Source organism: Macaca thibetana, chromosome 5 (assembly GCF_024542745.1).
Source record: "Macaca thibetana thibetana isolate TM-01 chromosome 5, ASM2454274v1, whole genome shotgun sequence".
NCBI classification, from domain to species: Eukaryota; Metazoa; Chordata; class Mammalia; order Primates; family Cercopithecidae; genus Macaca; species Macaca thibetana.
This window is the reverse complement of record NC_065582.1, coordinates 80944068-80957799: the sequence shown is the minus strand read 5'-3', so window position 1 is coordinate 80957799 and position 13732 is coordinate 80944068. Positions and strand designations below refer to the sequence as shown.

Below are 13732 nucleotides of genomic sequence, written 5' to 3'. Positions count from 1 at the left end.
AAGGAATGTGTCCAAAGTCACTAGATATTTTGTCACAGAGCCTAGATTAGGGCTAGGTTTTGATAAAATTAAGTACAAAATAGCCCATTTGAAAATCTCAGATCCAGACTTTCAGACAGGACTTTCCCTAAAATGGACATCCTTGTTTGGTATCCTGGGTCATATAGGTCTAATAGTCGAGAGACTTTTTTTCTTCATTTTATGACTGATAAAAGGGAGCTTATTAATTTTTAAAAATTTGAATATAAGCATAGTGGGAAAAAAAATACATCGGTGCATTTTTACCGCACATAGAACCTGGGTAGGACACTTTTAGGTTATTCTTATAAAACGCTGCCTAACGAACAAAAGGAAGCACCTGTGAGGCCACCCGCATTTCCATCGCTAAAGCTTACCCTTGTGGTCTGACAGCTCCCTGCTTTCTCTCAGGCTGGCTTTTGACCTTTGACATGAGCCCTGGACCTAAGTGGGGGCTTCACTTCCTTACCGTCTCACCAGAGTCCCCATAGGATGCAGGCCCTTGTCCTGGAAATGGCAGCATTCATTCTTGACCACTGAATTCCAGGAAAGATGTAACTCAGCAATGCGACTGTCAGCCTGCCAGGATGAGAAGGTAGGGGCTGCAGCAGTCTTTCTGGCTGGCGTTTTAAAATAGTTTAAGTCTACCAAATAGTCAAAAGGCCTAGTCTCTCAGTATCCTTTTATTGTTTTCAAAAAATATTTTCCATGCACCATGTTTGGAACCAGGAAGGGATTTTGAACATCCTTCCCTTAGACATAGGAGGTGAGGGAGTAGCTTTTTCTTTCCCAACTCCACATCTCTGCGTTCTCAGGTGAATGAAGCTGCTTGCCATGGAGAGATCTTGGGGCCAGCGGGAGGGAAGGTCATGTCAGTCAGGTTCTCTGCTTCCAAATACAGGCCCGCTGCTGCTGTTTGCTCAGTCTGTGGTTAAGAACTGAGCCTCAGTGAGAGCCCCAGGTGCCTTGCATCATCCTCCACTGTGTTTTGGCAGCATTTGTTCAAGAGGGTGGGTGGGTCCTGGCAGTGCTGCTGGGCCTAGTGTCACTGCTCTTGGTTCTCCTCATCTCCCCAAACTTGCCTCCTAAACGTCATGAATCTTTTTTGACACTTGAAAATAAAGACCAAGTTTTAGGTCAAGAGGATCCTTTTTTTTTTTTGAGATGGAGTCTCGCTCTGTCACCCAGGCTGGAGTGCAATGGTGCAATCTTGGCTCACTGCAAACTCCACCTGCCAGGTTCAAGCAATTCTCCTGCCTCAGCCTCCCAAGTAGCTGGGAAGTAGCTGGGCTAATTTTTTGTAGTTTTAGTAGAGACTACAGGTGTGAACTGCCACCTCAGCAGCCTCCGAAAGTGCCAGGCGTGACCACCGTACCTAATTTTTTGTAGTTTTTTTATTTAGTAGAGACGGGGTTGAAGTGCAGTGGCGCAATCTCACTCATGCAACCTGGCCAGGTTGGTGGGATTACTCGAACTCCTGACCTCGTGACCCACCCACCTCAGCCTCCTAAAGTGCTGGGATTACAGGCGTGCGCCGCCGCACCTGGCCAGTGATATTTTTATTTACCTATAATACAAATGAAAGTTTGAGATTAAAAAGAACCAGGCAACTTATGAGATGGCTTGCTGAAAAAGATGGTGAACCTCTGATAGCCATCACCTAGACTTCAATTCTGTTTAGTAAAATGGAGAGAAGGATCGTTTTAATGCTTACTAAGATACCTTTCTAAAATAAAAATCATGGCCCTCTCATGTTCTTAAGATTCACTGTTAATAGTAGTTTTTCTGGGGGAAATGGTTAACCTTTTCTGACATCAATTGTAAAATGTGTTTCCTCTTTGGGAACTGTTGAATGATGCAGCGTGGGGGTAAGGTGGAACCACATCTTGGAACTGGGAAACTACCATGTACAAATCCAGTGTTAGAAAATGACTCTTGGCTGGGTGCGGTGGCTCATGCCTGTAATCCCAGCACTTTGGGAGGCTGAGGCAGGCAGATCATGAGGTCAGGAGTTTGAGACCAGCCTGGCTAACATAGTGAAACCCCGTCTCTACTAAAAATACAAAAAATTAGCCAGGCGTCGTGGCGGGCACCTGTAATCCCAGCTACTTGGAAGGCTGAGGCAGGAGAATCACTTGAACCCAGGAGGCGGAGGTTGCAGTGAGCCGAGATGGCGCCATGGCACTCCAGCCTGGACGACAGAGCAAGACTCTGTCTCAAAAATAAAAAAAAAAAAAAAAAAGAAAATGATTCTCCACTGGGTTCTGTTAATGGTAGGTGTTTTGACTAACATATCAGCTTTCAGAAACTCATTTGAGATTCAACCAGTCATCATTGGAGAGGGTACAGCCACTGTTAGTCACTATGTTATACAACAATATACACTAATTATGCTTTCTCTTGGTGAGTTGTACGGCTCACATATTTAAAACAAGCTTTTGTGTTGTCCCACCTTGATTTTAATCCCTTTAACATTTCAACCTAAGTAACTCATTAAGTCTACCAAAAGTATAAGGTGTGGCTATAATTTTATGAGACTAATTTTCTTGTAAACAGGCATTGATGCCACATAAATAGTAATCTGAAAAAATGCTTTGAACAATGAAATCATGGCTGTGCTTTCAGTACTATACTTTGAAAAAATCCATTTGGCTGTGTAAATTCTATTTTTTAAAGTGGTCTCACTGTTTCATCATCACAGTTTTAATGTCTATTTTAGCATTTTTTTTCTTGCTACTATTTGACATGGCATAACACACTTTAACTCCTGAAAGACAGAGAACCCTGTCATTGATACTGATGTTATTCAATGTTTTAGTGAAAATCACCAACTGTAGCTGCTGCAGGATTAACCAACACAACTAATTGACAGCATGGGCTTTGCAATTAAACCAACTTGGGTTCTAGTTCTCAGTTCCACTGTCTTTCCCTGTGTAACCTAGAGAAGCTATTTGTTTTCTGGATATATCGGAAGAATGGGCATAAGGATGGAACCTATGCCATAGGGTTGCTGGGGACTGAGCGAAGTAGGTTTCAGGTGTTGAGCACACTGCCTGTCATCTATAGGCCAATTGTGAAGGAAGCCCCCAGTAACCTGTGTTCATCGGGTTACAGATGACAGCCCTGAACATGTGACAGCAGCGGGGAATAGGCTGAAGATTCAGAACAGGACTGAGTGTTGGAAAAGTGAGTCTCAGAAATTAAGCGGTTGGGCTACCTGGCAAAAAGACCAGTGCTGGGGCTCTGCACTCCACCGCACAGCTCCTCTGGAAGGTCTTCCCGCGCTTTCAGAGAGGTACTGGTTGGGGCTAGTCAGAAAGGGGTTGCTGTCACTCAGGCTACATGTTACGTGTGACCAGTAGACTAGATGATTTAAGACCCCAGACAAACAAGTGTATAGGAGAGAAGTTCCCAAGATTCTCCTAACACGTGATAATTAGAGAAGTGGTGGCATATGAACAAGAGCAGAATGATGCTTCATTCTATTGTTATGTAGTTTTATGTATTTATTTTTATTTATTTTGTTGAGACAGAGTCTTGTTCTGTCACCCAGGCTGGAGTACAGTGGCGTGATCTTGGCTCACTGCAACCTCTGCCTCCCAGCTTCAAGCCATTCTCCTGCCTCAGCCTCCCTAGTAGCTGGGATTACAGGCACCCACCACCACACCTAGCTAATTTTTACATTTTTAGTAGAGACAGGGTTTCATCATGTTGGCCAAGCTGGTCTCGAACTCCTGACCTCAAGTGATCTACCTGCCTCGGCCTCCCAAAGTGCTAGGATTGTAGTGGCCAGTAGTTTTAAATGACATTAGGTGACTCCTAAAGATTTCTTCAGAACACAATTGTGGGAGTCCCTACTAGGTCTATTATTTAGCCAAGGGAGCAATAGGACGGCCCCTAGGGTTGAAAAATTCATCATCAAAGAGGGGAGAGGATACCATAGCTAACTTAAACATCAGTTTGTCAAGCTGGGTGGGGTGCGGCACACCCGTAATACCAACTTCTTGGGAGACTGAGGTGGAGGATTGTGTGAGCCCAGGAGATTGAGTCCAGCCTGGGCAACATAGCGAGACCCCATCTCTTAAAATAGTCTGTTGAGGTAGAATCCCTTTGGATGACAGAGTGGCAGTGGAGCCCTTCATGATGTCAATAAACCACCGAGACATCTCAGCCTCACTTCTATGGATGCAGTTACTGGAATATTCTACCAGAAAATGTAGTCTGTTCTCAGGCAAGCAGGTATTAGAAGAGAAAACCTCCTGGAATAAGAACTCTGCCCTTGCTACCTGCTCTTGAACAGCCACTTCACCATTTCACTCAGACTGCAGGTATAGAAGACAGGAAGTTGGGATGCCTACAAAACTAGTAGGGAGGGAGGATGGCATTTTTTTTTTTTTTTTTTTTTTTTTTGAGACGGAGTCTCGCTCTGTCGCCCAGACTGGAGTGCAGTGGCGCGATCTCGGCTCACTGCAAGCTCCGCCTCCTGGGTTCACGCCATTCTCCTGCCTCAGCCTCCCGAGTAGCTGGGACTACAGGCGCCCACAACCGCGCCCGGCTAATTTTTTGTATTTTTAGTAGAGACGGGGTTTCACCGTGGTCTCGATCTCCTGAGCTTGTGATCCGCCCGCCTCGGCCTCCCAAAGCGCTGGGATTACAGGCGTGAGCCACCGCGCCCGGCAAGGATGGCATTTTTGAAACTGAATTTCCTACTTGAGGCAGTTTGAATGGTTCCCAACTGCCTCATTCTGTGTGGAGGTTTTGGTATATGCTGCTGGGAAGGTAGTTTTCTGGAGCCCTTTAGCCTCAATATTCAAGTTGTAGGGAAGGGTGGGAGTGGAGAGCAATCTATCCTTCCACCACACCAATTTGTAGTAGGACCAAGGGGGCTGAAATGGAAAAGCTCTGTCCAGCCTCAAAGTCTACATAGCTAGGCAGAGACTTTAGCTTGCACACACTCAGAGCAGTCAGAGTGAACAGTGCACACAGATTGCTTAGAACCAAATACCCTTTCTGCACTCAGTCTCGTGGTGGCTTCTGCCGCTAGCTGGTACAATGTTATCACAAATCACAGGACTCATGTAAGGGTATTAATACTTTTATCTTGATTTTTTTTCTGTTGTCCTCCCCTTCTTAAGTCTTGTGTGTGCATGTGTGTGCATGTGTGCGCGCACACACACCCTTTATTAAATGCATGCCTTTATTAAAATAATTAGTTAATCCCAAATGCCGGGAGAGAACAGCACCTCTCATCTCATTCACATGATTTGCAGTTTACAGTGCCTGCCCCTTCCCAATTAACCATGGCCTCCTTGAGACTCTGCACCTCCTTGACATCCTCATCCCTGCCAGCTAAAGATCTCATCACCCAGTCTGAGAGATGCTGTTCTAAGGAGCAAAGGCCTGGGGAAGAACAGAGACAATCTAAACAAATCTGAGTATAAAAGTTGCAGTGGCCACGATATTGTCTTTCGTTCAGATTGAAAGCACTTGAAAGCCAGGTGGTTTTCGTAAGGGCTGCCTGGATGGGTTTGCACTCTCTAGGACCAGGCACTGAGGAAAGATCAGCCCCAGCTAATTGGAACATGAGAAGCAAAGCAGGCACAGCCTATACCAGATGCCAGCATGTGGCGAGCAGATGAGATTGCTCACAAAGCACCTCTGAGCTTTGGTGAGCCCTGCAGTGAGCATTGCACAGTCCTGGCTTTGTGCAGCGCTGAGGGCTGTCTCCAGAGCTGAGCCTGGAGGGCAGGCGAGACTCTAAAGCCATTGTTGCTGTCCTCCAGTTGAGCAGTGGGAGTCTGAACTAACTTTGAAAGGACCTGTAATGACAACCAGGCCAACTTGTGGGCTCTGTTTTACTGTGGTTGCCTCATACATCTTCCTGTTGGGGGAAAAAAAAAATCACTATGGTGTAGAATATAATTCGGTGATTCTACTGATTTCAGATTCCAAGGCAAGGTATAGATGGAGAAGAGAAAATGACTAGTATACAAATTCCACTGTGACTACAGAGAAAACCGTTAAGATGATGTATTTGTATGCAGTATTCTCATTCCATCTGGCAAATACATTTTCTACCAATTTCTCCCACTTAGTGGGGATCAAAAATTTAATAATTTAGCTGGTAACATCCCAAGCTATTATACATTAAGAAAAATACTTATATGAACACATCAGTGTAGATGACCCAATAAAATCCAAACTCTGCCCCTTTTGTACAAGTACTTCCATGATCCTGACTCCAAAAGAGTGCTTAGTCCTGTTACCAACTGCTTCCCTAGGCAGAAATATGCTCACATGTTCTGTGGCTACAAGGCAGTACATAAACAAGATACTTTTTGCACTGGACAAAACATGTTTTCTAACACGTTATAAAACAATTCAAGGGGAAATTAATTTACTAGTCACTTCCTGTCAGGCTTCTCTCTCCTTTACCTCTCACATACCCTGGCAGAGGTCTGTGACACCTTAGCCCATGAGGAAGTGTGCCCAGAGGGGTTTAGTGTGCTGTTCCCAACAGTGGGATGAGTAGATTTTGTCCAGCTCTGTGGACTCTAAACCAGGGCTTTCTCCGCTGGGCCGCCTCCTTCCTAATATAACCTGTTTTAAGTCCAAATTACCATCCAGGGAATAGGACCCTTGCACATTGTAACAAATACAGACAGTAGGCATTTCTTATATGCCTACAGTAGACAGACAATACAAAACATTTTTCTGGCGTCCAGTTATTTGAGCATAGCCCATTAGAAAGTGCTCAGTAAAAATGTACTGAATGAAGGCAACTGTTATTTAACACCAGTTTACTGTGGATGAATAATGTTATAAACAAACATTAGCACTGCTTCTTCAATAAAGGCAAATAGACAGTTTTCACTTGTCTCAAGTTTTACTATAAATTATTTATTTTAACATGTATGTAGTTTACTTTGATTCATGCTAATGATTTTTATTTTAAATAGTTGCTGTTGGTACACCCTGCTTAGAGGTGAGTCACCTCGGTACACTCTGCCTGAGTCACGCCTGGCTGCAGAGTAAAGATAAAAGTTTTCCCAGAAAAGAGTTGAAGAAATTTAGAAAAGCCACTTCCAGAATGATATCCGCCGAATAATTGCCAAGAAAACCAATCTTATTTTTTCCCACAATACATAAGTATAAATGGTGTACAGAATGACATCCTTCTATTAGTATTAAGATACTTAATTGCCATCAATTTTTACAGTTTCTATTAAAAAGCAGTCCACATTTTCTTGTGTATCTTTAGAGGTTAGGTTTCACAGGGCAGCTCTTCAAGTTCTCATCTTCCACGTCTGGAAGATCACATTGTGTGGCAGAAGTGGTAAATGTGATTTTTCAACAACTACTACATCATGTGGATGTTAGGTGCCTCTTTTCTGTCAGAACTGTGTATTACTCGCTCGTGACTCTTCTACTTTAAAAGCACAGCCACACAGACATCTTGTTATTGTTCATAGGCCCTTTATTAGAGTTTCCATATTGTTGCAGCCCTGGACCAAACTAGAGGAAAAATTTATTGTATAATACTTAAGACAACTGTAGTCACACAGTTCAAAGTCACCTTCCAGCTAAACAGGTAGTTGCCAGCAGCCGTAGCAACCAAACTAGAACCAGAAGGAAAACACCCCTTCATACAGAGCCGCATGCCAGCTGTGACCTCAGAGAAGGCTGAGCTCCCAGAAAGAAGGCTGACCTAGCCTCTTCTTGGCACACAGTTCAGCTGAGTTCGCTGCAGGGAAGGAGGCCAAATCCCTTCAAGATCAAACAGAAGAAGTGGCCAGAGGAGTGTCCCTCTCCCCGCAGACACCCGCTTTGATCCCTATCTCTAGGGGGACTATTGACTCTCCCCCAGAACTGCTGCCTACAGAAAGCAGGATTTGGGCAGAATGATCCCAGAATGAGCTCTGTGCAGTGACATCAAAGTTATTTGGGAAAAATTATTCTGGAAGAAATACAGGAAACTAGGAGGGGACCAAGTTTGTGGAAAGAACTGGCTGAGGGTCCAAGCAACCCATTTCTTTCAACTTCACTAATTTTTTGTAAGTTGAAAGACATGGATTATTAGATTCCATAGCAGGATATACACACCTGAGACTCGGAGCTTGGCCTCTGCATTTTTGAGAGGAGGAGGAACCGAGGGAGAGAAGAGTTGAGTGGGCTTTGGCCAAGTCCCAAGTCTCAGGTATAGATCCAGCTATGCCTGTTGCCTTGATGAACAGACTTTTATTATTAATTGCTTTCTTTCTACATCCAGAAGAGCCCATCAATGTGTTGGCATAATGCTCCACTGTTACCTCCCTTACCATTTTGTTGGATGTTACCTCCCTTACCATTTTGTTGGATTTTCTAGTTAACTCTCAAAAAGATCATGGTGGCAGCTTTAGACTGTTTTTAACTAGTTGGTTCATGCATGCTAAAAAAAACTCAAGAGAGAGATAATTTTCAAATGAAGTTCTGGCCAGGGCTGAATATGAAACCTTTATAACAAGTAGGCCCCCTAAACATAACTTTTTTTTTTTTTTTCCTGGTTCAAGTTTAGGACTAAATGAAGAGGAATTGGAAAGGTTCCAGAGGATAGTAATGAAAATGATTAAAGGACTGATGATGAAAGGTTCAAGGAATTGGGATTACTTATCCTGGAGAAGAGAAATTTGAGGGGTGATTTAATGGCAATCTTCAAGTACAGTATGAGGAGGGTTATTGTAAGTATGGTAGCCAGCTGTTCCCCAGCTGCACTGAAGGTTACAAAGGGGAAATGGAGCTAAAATTTCAGCAGAGAGGTTTAAGTTGGACCAGTGATAGCGGTTCTCAAAGTAGCTCAAGGGATAGAAAACCATTGTGGAAGAACATGACATACTCACTTTTAAACTGAAAATACAGTTTTTCCTAATCAGATACCAACTTCTAACATGTACTAGTAAGGTAAAAATTACAAAATACAACTCAGGACTTAGAAAATGTTGACTGGGAAGATGGGTGGGGGTGTTGACATACCTTCACCACTGGGACCCCACGATGTAGAAGCCCAGTTTGAACACCAATGGGCTCTGAAGAGAGGCAGTACCTGTGGACTTTCAATGAGCACCACGACCAGATGGTGGGAGCCCATGATCTGTGCTCAGGAAAGGACTCACTCCCATCTGACAACCCTCTTTTTTTTGCTGTGACCCTGTTTCATACCTACACCTGGAAAAGGAGGGAGGCCCAAGCCATACAAGTACTTTTGAGGACTGCATGTCTAGGAGACAGGGCAAGGTGCCCGTATACAGCCAGTGCTGGCCTATCCCTGGAGAAGGCTGCACCAGCAGCACCCCTCTCACACAAACTGCTCCTCTCTACAAACCAGCTCTGCCCTGGCCTGTGGATTTAGTTCATTACCAATTTTAGGTTATCAGGAACTTCACTCTTAATAAAATGACACTTTTTAAAAATGTTTTATTACAAAGCTTCTTTTAAAAAATGCTCAGCACGTTAACTCAAACTGGAATGACAAACATTAGGATGACAGTTTTGGGCAAAGGCTGTGCCTTGCTATTTAAAAAAAAATGGGTACATCAATGCTCATTTTAACAACTGGCATAAAATCCCACTAATTGGCTAATAAAAACAGATACAAATACAGAACATTTAAAGTAATAACAATTCAAGTGCTGGGCTTTTTACAACAAGGGGGTGATAAGGAAAGAAATGAAAATTCACTGCAAACCAGTCTGCTGAATGCATCTGTTAAGGTTTACTGTTTTAAAAAAAAGAAGAAAACCGAAGAAAAAATAAACTGAAATAGGGCTGCCAATTGCTACCAACAGAGTAGATTTGGCTATTACATTTATTTAGCTCTACTGAACACCTTACAAGGGCAGAGAAGCCACTATGTGTTACAGGCAATTCACAGAGAAGCCACTTACCAGAGAAGCTGTCTCAGAAAAAGAAGGCTTCTTTTTATTTCATTATTTCAAACTTTTCCAGAACTTTGAATTTTATTTAAAAGCTCATAGCTAGCAAAATATACAAGAAAATTAAAACTAAAAAGTGTAAATTAAAAAAATTCAAGTTTAAAAAAGCAAACAAAAAAAACTGATCCTTTTGCACTGTTAAATAAAAGCTTTAGGAGAAAAGAAGAGAAAGAAAAATGAAGACAGAAACAAAGAGGGAACTCTTCCACGAACTCCTCCACTGGGGTGCTGATGGATGTGCTGGCTGCTGGCTCCAGTTGCGCATGGCAGGCAAATGCAGCCAAGTTACTGTCCTTGCCGAAAGGTTACAGGTTTGGATGCAAGATGCTCTGGGAAGTGCACACAGAGATGAGGGGAGAAAAGCTGCTCAGCTGCCCCACAGCCTGCTAGCATTCTCACGTGCTTTAACATTTCCTTTTAAAAAACCTTTTTATGCTTTATTTTGGAACTTGGCCCTTGCAGTAGACGAAAGAGGAGTTGGCAGTGATTGTCTTTATGGATCAGGGTCTCTAGCAGTGACCTCAGGGTAAAATTGATGTCAGTGTTCCTTTGGGGTCGACTGGGCAGGCCGTGGAGACAGTCTGGATTTTCAACAAGCTTCCATCTCCAGAAGAGGTCCTGGGGTCGCTGCCTTGGCTTTGCACGTTGGGAATGAGCTTCGTTTTCCACCTCAAGAAGGAACAAATGAAATGCTATTAATATGAATTTGCTGTAGGCCTTAAGATTATAACCTCTATTCCATACCATATATGTCTTATAACCTCTGCATTTAATCAATCCATTTTGCTGATCTGGGGATGGCTAAAACGAATTGCCCTATGCAGTCAAAAATCCTGAGAGTACACTACAGAGTTAATATAGTGACATTTTTACTTTGGTTCCATGTATATGTATGCACAGAGTTATGATGTGAAATGTAGCTAACACTCTGGGTCATAGTAAAAAGAACAGAAAAAAGTTTGAAAAACACAAGTAGGAAACAGCCAAACAAGAATAGGGAAGACAGGCAACAGCCAGATCAGGGAAAGACGTGTCATGCCGCAATGTTTGGTGTTTTTAGTCCACTGTGGGAAGCCATTCTATGATTCCACATAGGATAGACATATTCACATTACCCAACGCACTGCCAGCTCCCGTGACGCTGTGTGCTGTGTCCGCTCATATTCACAGTCCAGAGGATACAAACCTCTCCCTTTTTCCTTAAGATCTTACAATTTTCAAGATTTTTTTTTTCCTTCCTAACATCTAGGATCTTTAATGTTAACCTTGGAAAGGACACTCAGCAAATATGTTAATGTTGCCAGATATTGGTGATAATGATTTTCAAAAAAGAGAACTCCCACATCCCCAAAACTTTAATGATCTGAGATTTTTAAAAAAGTGATTAATAGTAAAATGTAACAGTGTAACAAGATGAGACAAAGACAAAAGGAAAGTAAAAGCATGGCAAAGTTCCGTTCCTTCACTCCAGAGAGCACGTGCTTCCGCTGCTTTGAACTTGGGGAGGCTGCTTTCCCTTGGTGGCAGCGATGCTGGAAGCACCTTCTCAACCTGGGTCCCTCGACAGCCTCAGATGAATCCCAACACTTTGTGCTTGTGATTGTGCTATCCGTGTTACAAGCAGGAGTTTCCTTTTAGAATCTCAGTCTAAATAATGGTGGATTATCGTACACTTTCATTTCAATGGAAACAGAAAGTAAAAGAGAAATAAAAGGAAGCTTTGACATATTTAATAATGAATACAAAAGTCTAGATGGCAAGTTACAGTCCACGAAGTACTTTCCACAGAAGGATGGTGATCTATGGAATGGGAGCTGCGAGAACACCTGCCCCTCAGGCTGTTGGAAAGAGAGGTTTGGCTCCTATATTTAAAGTGCTCACAAAGTGCACAGAGCAGAGCAAGCCCTGCAAGCAGGTTAGCTAGTATTATTATTCCAATTGCGCCCAATGAGGCCCCTAAAAATGATCGGGACTACAAAGAAGCTATTTGTATACCTGGGTAGCTACTGCAAAAGCAAAAACCAACCAACCAACAAAAAACAAAATAGGAGGAAATCAGCCACAGAATGATTTCAACTGAGGAGGTACTTCAAGGACAATTTCAATTCCTATCCTCCTGGAAAATCAACCATTCCTTGTTTAACAGGAAAACACTAGTGCGTTGTGACACTTTAATTGAACAGAGGTATGGATCCCTCACGCAGGAGGATCAAAGAGCTATGAAGGACCCTGCCTTTCTTGGAGAAAGAAACAGGGCTCTAGCAGAGCCTGAGGTGGGAGAGAGGGCACCCCACAGATTCCTATTTACATTATAATTTTACATCACAGATTTTCAAAGGTTTGGTCCAGGTTGCTCTTCCTGGGAAGGTTTTCCTCTCAGTCTGACGTGAAAACATTTAGTTTCCTGATGAGGCCTGGCCTTGCAGTCCTAGGCTAGCGCCTGAGACAAGCACTGGGGCTCAGAATAGACTGGCCATTGGCAGCCAGCAACGCCTGAAGGAGACAACCTGCCCTTCTGTTGGGCCATCCCTCCACTGCCTGACATAGCGAACCCGGAAGTACTGAGGTACAGACAACCTCCATGGCCCTGCTGTGGCCCCATTCTCAAGCAGGGCTAACACCTCCAACCTAGAGCACCTGCACTTCCGGCTCCCCCAGAGTCTTCCTGTCCCTTCACTGCCTTACCTAAGGGTGACTTCTCCTTTCTTCTTAAGCTGAGTACAAGTGATAATACAGTGGTTAACACAAACATGGGTGCCCAGAGATGGCCATTAACTAAAAGATAGTATGTCACTTACCCAGAAAGAGTCTACATCTCCTAATAAAGTCATCTCTTTCCACAGTCTCACATTTTCCCACCTGTTATTTCCTCATTTCATGGGGTCACCTTGCAAATTCTCCTGGAAGGTTGGCTTCAGAGAGCCTCTGTACAGTTGCTTACCAAAAAGCAACTAATCCCTTCCAGGGACTAGTGCTTTAAAAAAAAAAAGCAAATAAATTCCTTCACTATGAAATGAGGCAGTTTGTCCCTGGTGGCTCTTTTAAAATACAGGGACGTCAGGGGAGACCAAGTCTTACCTCCGAGTGGGAGAAACGGGGGCCTTGCAGTGTTGCTTTACAGATACAAAACAGGTCCAGTCCAGATTCTTTTCAAGAAACCACAGGCATGAGGCTCCAGAGGCTGGAGCGTTCCCACATCTAAGACTTCACTAGGGGGCTGCGGCTGAAGCTGGGCCAGGCCAGGCAAGCTCTGGCACAGCCCAACCCACCAGTGAAGTCTGCGCAATCAAAGCCAGCAATTACTGCTCTCCGGCTGCGGCTGGGCTTCAAAGGAAGTGAGGCAAGGCCCATCTTACATATGTTCAGACTTGGGCTCCCTCCACCAGGAGTCACCACGCATTTGTACTGGGGATGCAAAGGCGGCACGAGACCCCACCAACCCCATATAATAGAACCCCTTGCTCTCCTGGACCAAATTCCAATCTTGACAAAATATTCCATCAACCAAATGGAACCAGGAACCCAAATGGGCAGAGTTCCTTAATAAAAGCCCAAGCAATAAAGATGAATCTAAAGATTTCAAAAGTGGGCCTGTTCTGGGAGATCAACAGCACCGACCCTGGGCCAACAGGACTTTACAGAGCCTGACTCAGGAGTGAAGAAAGGGAAAGTGGGAAATTCCTTCTCTCTAAGCGCAAACAAATGTAAAATCCTACCAAAAGCAGAGCGCTTGGCCAGCTCATGTC

At 43.8% G+C, this 13732-nt stretch overlaps 1 protein-coding gene across 6 annotated transcripts in view; it reads right to left on the bottom strand.

Moving 5' to 3' along the window:
• Window positions 1-9448: 9448 nt before the first annotated feature.
• Window positions 9449-13732, bottom strand: part of LEF1 (lymphoid enhancer binding factor 1) — a 125207-nt gene continuing 120923 nt past the window's right edge. For 3 of the 6 annotated variants that reach the window (XM_050791009.1, XM_050791011.1, XM_050791013.1), the window contains one exon: window positions 9449-10655. In XM_050791009.1, the coding sequence (XP_050646966.1) occupies window positions 10576-10655 (80 nt within the window). In that variant the 3' untranslated portion in view covers window positions 9449-10575. The remainder of the gene's footprint in view (window positions 10656-13732) is intronic. The other 3 variants (XM_050791010.1, XM_050791012.1, XM_050791014.1) reach the window with 1 other exon arrangement.